Genomic DNA, 11,068 nt, shown 5'->3' with positions numbered 1-11,068 from the left:
CTAATAGTTGTCCTATGGACAGATTCCCCCACCTGAGCTGTAGATCTCTGCAGCTCGTCCAGAGTCACCATGTTTGGAATCATGTATAATTTTCGTTCCACTTCTCACATGTACACCACTTTGTGTTGGTCTTTCACGTGGAATTCCAGTAAAATTGATTCATGTTTGTGGCTGTAATGTGACAAAATGTGGGAGAGTTCAAGGGGGCCGAATACTTTTGCAAGCCACTGTATCTGGTGCAGAAATTCACTGTAGTGTACAAGTAGTGATGTAGTTGCTGCAGGATGGCAACTTAACTGCACAGTGACAAAGGGTCTGGTCAAAGTGCTGTTACACGGTGATCATTCACAAATCGGAGTGAGATTGGTTGGAGACAGCAGCTACCATGAGGCGACCTGTACACAAATGTGTTCCCCCAGAAGATGAATTTGTCACCTTTGAACTAGCAATTGGTTACTGCAACGACTTGCAACTGGTTGATGAAAGTGAAGAATAATCACTGCAATCACCAAGCAACCACCTGGTGATATACTAGTCACAAGGAGTGTTCTACTTTTACTCCAAGTGTGACTGAGCCATTAGCACAAAATGCAAGACATGCTGCACAACTGCCTGGAAAACACGGAACTTTTTTCTCCATATACGTCAGAAATATTTATAAGTTGAACCACAAACATCCACTCAGGTCTTTTGGGGATTTCAGGTTGTAAAGTCTGCATCTCATCAAGCTGCATCAAACATCTGTACTGTGCGTTATTGGGCATATATATCCAATTACTCCGACTATACAAACACAGCCCAAACAAACCAAAACATAATATCCATGGTAGCAGCATATTGCACTTGGAAGGTGGTTAAAACAACAATAATAATATTCTTGTTATCTGAAAGCAAAATGAAATCAGTTGGGAGTAACACTTGATTTTTAAAGCTTTTAAATACTACACTTGGCTTTTAAATACTACACTCAAACACCTGGCCACAGGCGGTTTTTATTTTTTATCTTTACTCAGCAATTCAGCATCATCACACCGTGTGTTCACTACTGTAACTGTACTTTTTCTGTGTAGCTGCAGCACCCCCAGCAGGCACATCGACTTGAGCATCTCCGTTATGAACATCTCCAGGCAGCACTGCAGCTGGATGAAGAGCCGACAGATCTCGGGATGGATCTCCCCGTCCTCTGGACTGCAGCATTAAGGAGAGGAGAATCAGACACTCGCAGTCAATAGTTTCATCTGTTATTCCACACCAATACGTAACAATTAAACTGCTAGACAAACTTTTAGCTAAATAAGTTCTACTTATATTTTTACTGTATTTAAACCATTTTTTTGTTGTTTTTTTTTCATTTTTTGTGGTCTCAAATCAACAATAATCTATAACTTTTCATTCATAATTTAGCCACGTTTTTCTGTTAAGTTTATATTAAACTGTTTAATGCATGTAATATTTTTCTAATCGTTCTTTTTCAACCTTTTATTCCTACCTTTTATTTTGATCATTACTTTTCTATTACAGTCACAAATTAATTTATTTTGTCTATATTCTAAGTCTTATTTTGCATTAACTGTTACCTTTTCTGCTCAAAGCTAATTCATCAGTTGTAGTTGTTTAGATAACTGATTGATTAGTATCCCGCTTGTATGTATCCCTGATTGGGAACACCTAGTATCTAGCATATTTAACCTTCACTTAATAAAATAAAATATGTGTATATGTGTGACTAACTGTGGATAAAATCTATCACTGACTCCTTTTTCAAAATTGTTGCTTTACTGATTTAACTTAAAATACACTCTGTGATGCTCACCTGTTCTACCTGAATAAACTTTAGCTCATAAACGTTTAAAAAAAAAAAAGACAAAATAAATTCAATAAATGAGGGAGCCACAGTTTCTTCTTAAAAAAATATTATCATTCAAACTCGTGTCTAACCCCGAAACAGAGATGACGGCGAGGTCCTGGTGCGCAGCCCGGGCCATGGAGCATCCTTTGGACCGTGTGTGGTGCATCTGAGCCCGCAGAGAAGGACAGTCGGCGGAGATCTCGCCGACGGAGATGACCTGCTCCCGGTACAGCGCTACGAGGGTGTTGAATTCCTGCACAGTCTTAAGGAAAACAAACCATCACGCGATCAGGAAGGACACGATATTACTGTGTGTGATTTCAAATGCAACAAATACAACAAACACACTCTTAATGCGGCTCATCGCGACCTTTTTATCCATTATGCGCCAATGCTGCTGCACCTGCGCGTAAAAAAGTCGGATTTACACGCATGAATCTGTCCTTTGGTGCAGAGCTGAGCTCAAGTTAATCATTAACAGACATGACTACGATCCTTATTTCAGTACCCACCATCCTGCTGTCGTCCACAGCCCCCTCAGTACTCTCCCGGCGATCCGTCTCCGTCTGCGCCGCTTTACCGAGCGGAAAGATGCTCCCTGTGGATCTTGGGCGTTTTTTCCGCCCATACGGTGCAGAACACATGCATGCACACCCACCACCGGAGCCGAGCCAGACGCAGCGAGCGATGCCCTCTCTTTTCTGGTGGCTGCTGTGTCCTCTGTGGAGAAGAAGACGACACGCAGACGCTGCTGGGTGTGGGCTTTTCTTTCCCCCCCCCTGCTTAATGCCTAAAGCCCCCTCCCGCAGCGGTGCGTGACTGTTCCCCAGAACAGGATCAGAAAAGATATCCCAGCAGCTCCCTCCACATCCCAGCCGAGCGGAGAGTCACCTTCAGCCCCTCCTGAAGGCCGACAGGGAGGCTCCTCCGTCTTCCGCCCCACGCTCACGTGTGCGGAGGATACAGAGAGAGCCAACGGCAAAACAAGTCGTCACCCTCCGACTGAAAATTAACCGTTTCTGTGCATACAGGACAAACGATATGATTTTCTTGCATCCACGAGATGCACGTTTTTTAAACTCATTACCTACTGCATATCAGTCAGGGGCGTGTGCGAAGTGGACTGTGTGGTGGCAGCAGCCCACCTCCCTTTCACTGGTCGAAGTGGGTTGCATGTGGCCTATGACATTAAGTTTGACATCCCTGGTTTAAATGAAGATATTCACTACAAAAGAACAGGTGAAAACAAAGCTACGTTTCTTTAGTCCCCAGTGTGCCACCTTATTAAAAAAGGAGTCCTGGAAACAACCCCAATATCAGACATGGGGTAACTTCTTTTTTTTAAGAAACCAAGACCGTGTCAGCATAAATGCTCATCTCAAGGCTTCAAAGTATGACTTGAATGAATGAATCATGTAACTTCATCCATCTTTTTTACTGTTATGTCATGTATGTAAAGAAACTAGGCTTCAAAATACAGACACTTGATGGCTAGATTACAGCTTCCTGTGCTTTAAGCTAGCTTGATGCAACCTCAGACCCCAGTGTGAAATAACCAGCATCATTAAGGTGGTTATCAACTTTATCTGTTAAACCAGGCTCTCTGCTGCAGGCGCCATGTATGCTCAAATATCAAGGTCATGTGACTTCTGACCAAAATGCTCTCCGAGTACTGCCTGCGCCAATCAGACTCACAGTTAGATGATGATAAAAATCTGAAATGAATAAAACAAACGTAACAGTAAAACGCAAAATATACTGGGACAGAAAAACATTAATGTGGTGATTTAGGGCTTTACTTTGTCAGCAGATACTGATTTAGATTAGAATCAAGTATAAGAACATGTATAGATTTTCTCCATCACCACATTATTTCATGCAACTATGCAATGCACATTTTGTGCTTTATATCGTGGTTTTACTAAAGAACGACATTGCGACAGCAGAGAATTTTAATCATTTAATTACATGGTGCTTCAGCCATTTTTAAACCACAATTTAAAACCTGCTCCTGACCAGGTGTTTGCTGATTTAGCTGGGTAAAGAGAGACAAAGGAGGGGCTTTGGGCCCACTCTGTGAGCGCCCTTAAGTGGTCCAGTCAGGGCCCAGACTAACTCGACTGATCTGAAAACGGCTGTGCACCAGCACTCCCCGTCAAACTTGAGAGGTTCTGAGAAGAATGAGAGAAAGTGCCCAAAACAGGTGTACCGAGCAGTTATTATAGTTTAGCATTTTCCAATGAGTTAAAAACCATAAATAAAAACACATTTTCAACCAAAAATCAGGCAGCTAACCTTTATTGAGACTCCTGGTATGGATTACATTTCACAGAAGCAGCGTGTCTCTGTACATTTGATACAGAAAATGGAACAGCAGCAAGATCTTTGGATGGCACTTTTGAAAACACAAAGTGCTTCACAGTTTGGATAAAGTGTACATAAGTCAAGGATATGTACTTACATTCAATTTTTTTCACATCCATACGTTGTGAAACATGACGGACAGAAATTAAAGACCTATGAAACAGTTTTCAGCAGATGATTGAAAAAAATAAAAACACTGATACGGTCGTTGTCAGGTGATGCCTCAAAGCTTGGCACCTTTGAATTTAAGAAATATGGCATTCAAAATTCAAATTGCTGTCAAGTGACCTTAGTGAACACGACACAAGAAGCTCAGTTTTGCAGTTCTGTGCTTTGTTATGTTAGCAGGACAAAAATCATCAGACTGAAGATTTTTCAAGTAATTAGGTAGTTATTAAACCCCAATCACACTCAATACTATAAACTTTTCTCAACAATTTCTGCAAATGTCTCACATGCCCTCTGTTGTTTCAGAGGTATTCCCGGACTCTATTAACATCCGACATGCGATTCAGTAGGCCTAATCTGGAAGAAATGATGCAATTAGACCATAAGGTCTAAAACAGTAGAAGAATAGGATAAAACAGAGGAACACTAGAACCAGGACACAGCACAGGATGCAGCTCATGACAAAAAATATCTTTAACAAAATGTGGCCCAATTGCACTCCGTAAAAATGAAGCACGGGAAAATCTTCGTCTCTGATACCTAATGAGAAAGAGATGAAATGTTCCACATTTAATGACCAATCAAAATTTGTGTGTAATGTCATTATTTGTGCCGAGGTTCAAAATGTTATTCTTTTAAACAACAGAAATACAAATTTTATATTTTACAAGGTGATACATGTTTAACGGGGAAAAAAATTTCTCCAAATACAAATAAACCTTTGATAAGAGCAGAATTTTAAAAAGTGGAAGAATATTAAACCTATAAAACAATGATTAGCTTTTAGATGAAACAAACATATGAAAATATTCAATTCATTCGGCAGATAAGCGCACTACACATCATTTCCTCAGCCAGAAACCTTCATCTGGTAATTCTGCCTGAGTCTATTCACAACCATCAAATCCTTCAATCTCTCATCAGTTTCTTTCCTTTACTTTTGCTCTGCAATAACATAAGGAGCTCTACATAAAGAATTCAAGTTAGAAAACCAGACATTTTTTTAATGGGACTCAGGTTTTTTCCTTATTTTAGGTTCTATTATTGTGCCAGTGCTAGATACTCACATTAGACATGACATGTCTGAACATGTAAAAATAATAGAGGTTATCCGAGTAATTAATTTGGATTTATAACAAGTATTAAAACAAATGAGTGAACTGAACTGCATTCTGTTCAATAATTTACTCCTTTTGCCCTTCAGCAAACTTTTCTTTTACTCTTGTTTCTCCATGAAAGTCCAGATTCACTCGTTGCCAGGCTGCTGTGAAAGGTTTAGTTCATTTATTTATTAACATTTTGAGTATATTTCATTTGAATTTTAATTAAAGCTCAAGGGAAAAAAGTGACCATAATAGTGGTAAATAATCATGATCTCAAAACAAACATAATTATGGTTTTATGCCCTGATCGAGAAACCAGAAGCTCAGGCTTCAGACTGCTCCACACACTCCTCAGTTTCACACAATGTCATCTTCTCTTGGATTTGTTTGTGAGTAAGAGGGAGTAACTCCAATATGGTCACCTCAGGCACACAACTAAGGGGTTCAAGTGAATACATACATGTATCACAACCCCAAGTGTACATAAGTGTGTTACATTTAAAGAATTAAAAATTATATATTTCCCAAAGACATAAATATCTATTGTCAAATCAGAACTGGTCCCATTCCAAAACTTTAAGTTCTGATGCTTCTTTCTCTGGGTGTCACAGTTATCACAGGCAGTATTATTGTAGCCTCTATTTTACAATATAAAGCACCTTGAGGTGACTGATGTTGTGATTTGGTGCTGTATAAATAAAATTGAATCATCTATCCACCATAAGAGACTAAAAGCTTTTAAGCGGAGGAATGCTCTGTCTGGTTTGCAAACCTAACTATATCGATTTTAACTCCAGTTTCAGTTATTGTTTTAACAGTTTACAACCAGCTGTGTAAAGATAAAATACCCTACAGACACTAAAGCAAGGCGATAAAGCAATACCATTTATTGCTTCCTCAGAACCATGGTCCTGATGCAATGTGAGCTGAGATTGAAAACTACTTCATGCATTTTTGCTTTTGTCAACCTTCACAGAAACGGGATAATCCAGACTTTTCTGTCACAGTATTACACTGGAAACACTTCCTAGTCAAATAAAAACAAATTAAACTAAACAGCAAAGCTTCTCACCTTCAGGCAGAGGCCATGATGCACACGGCGAAGCCTCAAATTCACACTTGCGAGCCTTGTAAAGTTTTGGGAAAAAGGTTTTTGCCCTTTGATCGAGCTCTGAAGAAGACAGAACAGGGGACGAACTAAAGAGCATATCCTCACCAGAAAATGTTTGCTATTCTGAACACAAAGAGCGAATTAACAAACGTACCAGTTTGTAAGTTGGTGTATAAGATGACATCCCGGCAGAGAGGGCAGGTGGTCTTGTCATTTCCACTGTTCATGGCGTGTGCGCGAAGACATGGCTCACAGAAGACATGACCACAGGCCTGACTTCTGTGAGGACTGAAGTAGACATCCAGACAGACAGCACAAGTGAGGTTCTCCCTGTTCTCCTGGTGCTCCTCCTCCTCCTCCTCCTCCTCATCATCATCATCATTATCATCCAGCAGCAAAACTCTCACACGTTCAGCCTGGACATAAACATCCGAGTTTTTATTTTTTGGTCCCAAACGGAGGAGGGAAAAAACGCTTCTACAAGCATACTTTGGAGGAGAAACTGCCCAGATCACATTTTGAATCTTGTATCTAAAATAATTTAAGTCCTGCTCATTATTACATGCATATGGTAACTGCACTGGTTCTTATATAGTGTTTTTCTACACTTACGGATACAGTTATGTCTGAAGGTTTTCACAGGACTCCAGGCAGTCATATGAAAAACTACACTCCATGATTCAACAACATCTAGAACCACCTTCAACAGCAACTTTAAGTAATGATTTTCTGTATGACTCAGTCTCTCACATCATTGTGGAGGAATTCTGGCACACTCTTCTTTACCATGTCACTTCAGTTCACAGACTTTTGCACACCACAGGGAAACGCACTTCAGCTGATTAGTGCCAAACAGCAGACTACTAAAACACTGGATTTTCGCTAACCACAACTGAAGCACGGCCTTCATGCATTTGGTCTTCCATCTATACACAGCAAGCCAAATCAGATCATTTTATTAAAATGCATCTAAAAGTCACCAACATACAAACACTTAGGTGAAGTCCAGCAGAGCTATCAGCCCCATCAAATAAAGCAGCCACAGCCTCAAGTTTCAGTCTTAAAATAGAGTTGTTATGAAGGGAAAACTATCCACAGAGGCCAAAGCCCCCATTCTGTGCCAAACAGATTTTTTATGCTGTAATGTTTTGGGGTATTTTACCATGATAATGGTGACTGCCCTGCTTTTTGAGCTAGAATGAAGGAATCATTGGAGAAGCTGCAGTTTTCAGCACTTCCATGTTGGCTTCCTTTTTCAGCCACAGCAGCTGCCACTTGACTGCATCCTTCATACTGACACGAACTCAGTGTGAACTTTGCTCTCTCACCAGTGCTTTCTCCTTCTGGTGTTGCAGCCATCTCTCTCTCCTCCTTTGTTTCCGTCTCACACTCTTCATATGGTTCTTCTCTTTTTTGCTAAGGCTGTTTGAGGGTGGGGAGCCCACAGAGGTTTGAGGCTGAGACAATAACACACATGTCACTTATTTAGCAGCTCAAACAACAGAATCTATCAGCTAGTGAACTCTTTTTTTTTTCCCCACTGGTATGCAAGCAGACAGTTTAACCACAAGTTTGGGCTGTCTATCAGGGGGCAAGAGGTTGGGAACACAGGGTCATCAATCTGTCACCGAGTTAAATTGGAGAGAAAAACAACCAGCTGCACCCACATTCACACTTACAGCCAAGTTAGAATCACAGTTTAACCCAACATGCTGGTCTATGGAGTGTGGGAGGAAGCCAGAGCACGCAGACATGGGGAAAACATGCAAACCTCGCACAGAGGTCCTAGTCATTGGATTTGAACCCAGGACCTTCTTGCTGTAGGTGACAATCCCATTGGACCACTTTGCTGCTCACTTTGGAAGTTATCTGCCCACCAGCTATGGTAGGCTACAGCATACATTGCTATATGAGAATGAGGTTAACCGTGCCTTAAAACTCTCTTGGCTGCTAAGTTAGACTGAAAATGGGAAATAACCTTGCCAAGGTTTCAGCCCCCCCCTCCCAAATTCAGATGCATTCTGAACACTGGAAATACTCAGTGTGGTTTTGGGATGAAAGTCAGTAACAGAGTCGAGAATTCACTTGACCATTACTTCTACTACTCTGTACTCACACGTAATCACGTGGTCTGGCAGGTTAAAGACAGTTTACAATAAATCCAAACAGAGAGAAAATAAATAAATAAAAATGAATATACCACTGGTTCTTCTTCATGCTCAGAGACACTGTCAGAGATCCATCTCCTTCTGAGAAACACAGCAGGATCAGAGACCTCGTCGCAGAGAGCTGCAGTCTCTACAGAAGACTCAACACCCTCCTCTGTTAGCAGGAGATGCTGATCCAGAGGCGGCTGGGTACCCTCAGAAACAGATGAAGAGGCTTCACCATCTGTGTGAAGCTGCTCGCTTGCAGGATGTGAGACAACATCAGGGTAAAAATCACGACCACAGGAAGCTGGCACACTCTTCCAGAGAGCATTTTCTCTTTCTACAGGAGTTCGTCCATCAGTTTGTGGATTTGAGGCCTCCATAGGACTCTCATGGGGCATTGTAGCAGCAGTTAAAATCCCGAAATCTATCCAGTGTAGTCGTGCTAAACTCAGCCCTCTCCTCATGATTCTGAGAAATGTCCATCTGTCCCCTGTTGAGCCTCGACCTTAAAGGCTGGCCCATCAGGATGGAGTGCTTGTGGTCGTAATCCAGGCGGCTTTTGCTGAAGTGAATGGAGGTGTCAGTGCCACAGGGACACTGACTGCGATTAATGAAGTTGAAGCCTCCCAGGCGAGCTCTACAATTCTGGCAGTTCAGTTTTCCAGCAGTCCACTGGGTCTGGGAACACCAAAGGAACAAAGCTTAATGATTAACTTTTTTCAGTTTCTTGCTCCTCTTCCAACAATAACAGTCAACACAGCTTTAAAAAAAGAAAAAAAAAAGAAAAAAGAAAAAAAGAAAATGTTGACATATTATCTTTGTTCACACGGGTCACACTCACTCAGCCATGGGACCTAAGCACCTTTAGTTATTGGGTCGACCATGAACTCCTCTGTACATCTGTGGACTAGAGCTCTATTAGTTTGAGGTCTGGTCCATAAACCTCAATGAACTGAAGCAGCATTAAAAGACTGGGCCAAATTTGCTTTTTTGTGGGTTTTGTTTTAGCTTCTGTCACACATTAATTTCCCAATCAAATACCATAAAACGTCTCCTAAAGTAAACTATGAAGTTAATGAAAGAAAACACATTTAGGATTTTAAAATAAACTGTTACCGTTAACAAGCATGTTGAGTCTATGATGCTTTTCCGACACTTCCTGCAGCGCAGCATGGATCTCTGCATATTTTCCTGCAGTGGGTCCTTCATCTGTACATGGTGACAAAGGCTGTCAATGCATAATGATGAACTCACCTGCACTGGTCCTGACTCTCAAATAAAGGACAAAAAACCCCCCCAAAAAAAACAACTAATGACAAAAATATTTGGACATTCAAACTGTCAGCTGTGAATACAAACAATTGGTTGTTTGAAAAGTCCTCCTCCCATCTCTCCTCCAGAGGAATTAGGAAAACCACATGTACAGAGATTGATTTCTGAGTCGGAAGTTGGAGGCTGGAAATCAATTAGTTCAATCGCTTGATGATGTGGATCCAGATAGGATCTGAAGTGGCTCAAATCATTTTAAAGCTACTACCTTTGGAAGTAGCCTACACATGCAAATAGATATAGGCTCCATGTGGTCCACAGCTGTTTCATTTTGATGATAAAAAAATAAATTTATAGTTTGCAGCAAATACGTGAATATTACTGTTTAGTATTTAAGGTGCAAAGTTAAACTCACTTAAAGCTAGGCCTGTAATCCTGGAAGGTGCTGGAGGTGTTACAGCAGTCATCAGAAGGATTGTTAAGCATTTGGACAATAGTATGGATGAACAAGGGTTTTACAGTTAACTAAAGTGCGACTTCACTCACCTTCAGGACTTTTTGGATTGACAGGGACGTTAATCTGAGCACTGAGAAGCAATGTGATGAATCCTGGACATGAGATGTTTCAAAAATCAAAACACTTATTGTCACATGGATTTGGTGAGACAACATCGGTCTCTGTGATTCTTTTGGTCCTGGTAGAGATCACGCTGAGATGTTTCCATGTTTTGCACAATCCTTTTATTACCATTGCAAGCAATCACAACTATGTTCTCTTTAACTTTGATGTACATTAAGGAATCTATTCTCAACAGATTACATGGATTCTTTCATCAGCTGACAAAGAGGTGATCAAAAGGTGAGCTATTGATCTGATAACCCTCTACACCACCTACTGGAGATGAACACTACAGGGAGTGCAGAATTATTAGGCAAGTTGTATTTTTGAGGAATAATTTTATTACTGAACAACAACCATGTTCTCAATGAACCCAAAAAACTCATTAATATCAAAGCTGAATGTTTTTGGAAGTAGTTTTTAGTTTGTTTT

The 11,068-nt window shown here is 40.8% G+C and overlaps 2 protein-coding genes across 2 annotated transcripts in view; both read right to left on the bottom strand.

Annotated features, from left to right (window-relative positions):
• Positions 1-2,776, bottom strand: part of LOC102210872 (regulator of G-protein signaling 7-binding protein B-like) — a 9,592-nt gene extending 6,816 nt beyond the window's left edge. Inside the window, exons 1-3 of the mRNA XM_005725539.1 lie at positions 2,362-2,776; positions 1,939-2,111; positions 1,058-1,188 (exon numbers count right to left, since the gene is read on the bottom strand). Coding sequence (XP_005725596.1) covers positions 1,058-1,188; positions 1,939-2,111; positions 2,362-2,493 — 436 coding nt within the window. The 5' untranslated portion in view covers positions 2,494-2,776. The remainder of the gene's footprint in view (positions 1-1,057; positions 1,189-1,938; positions 2,112-2,361) is intronic.
• Positions 2,777-4,130: 1,354 nt separating this feature from the next.
• LOC102191985 (E3 ubiquitin-protein ligase RNF180-like) overlaps positions 4,131-11,068 on the bottom strand; it is a 21,363-nt gene continuing 14,425 nt past the window's right edge. The window contains exons 2-6 of the mRNA XM_005725652.1: positions 9,145-9,426; positions 7,924-8,052; positions 6,750-7,011; positions 6,557-6,655; positions 4,131-4,921 (exon numbers count right to left, since the gene is read on the bottom strand). Of these exons, the coding sequence (XP_005725709.1) occupies positions 4,734-4,921; positions 6,557-6,655; positions 6,750-7,011; positions 7,924-8,052; positions 9,145-9,426 (960 nt within the window). The 3' untranslated portion in view covers positions 4,131-4,733. The remainder of the gene's footprint in view (positions 4,922-6,556; positions 6,656-6,749; positions 7,012-7,923; positions 8,053-9,144; positions 9,427-11,068) is intronic.

This window comes from Pundamilia nyererei, unplaced genomic scaffold (genome assembly GCF_000239375.1).
Source record: "Pundamilia nyererei isolate P.nyererei 1_Seehausen unplaced genomic scaffold, PunNye1.0 scaffold00016, whole genome shotgun sequence".
Lineage (NCBI taxonomy): Eukaryota > Metazoa > Chordata > Actinopteri > Cichliformes > Cichlidae > Pundamilia > Pundamilia nyererei.
The sequence above is the reverse complement of the archived record's forward strand: the minus strand, read 5'-3'. Positions and strand labels throughout refer to the sequence as shown.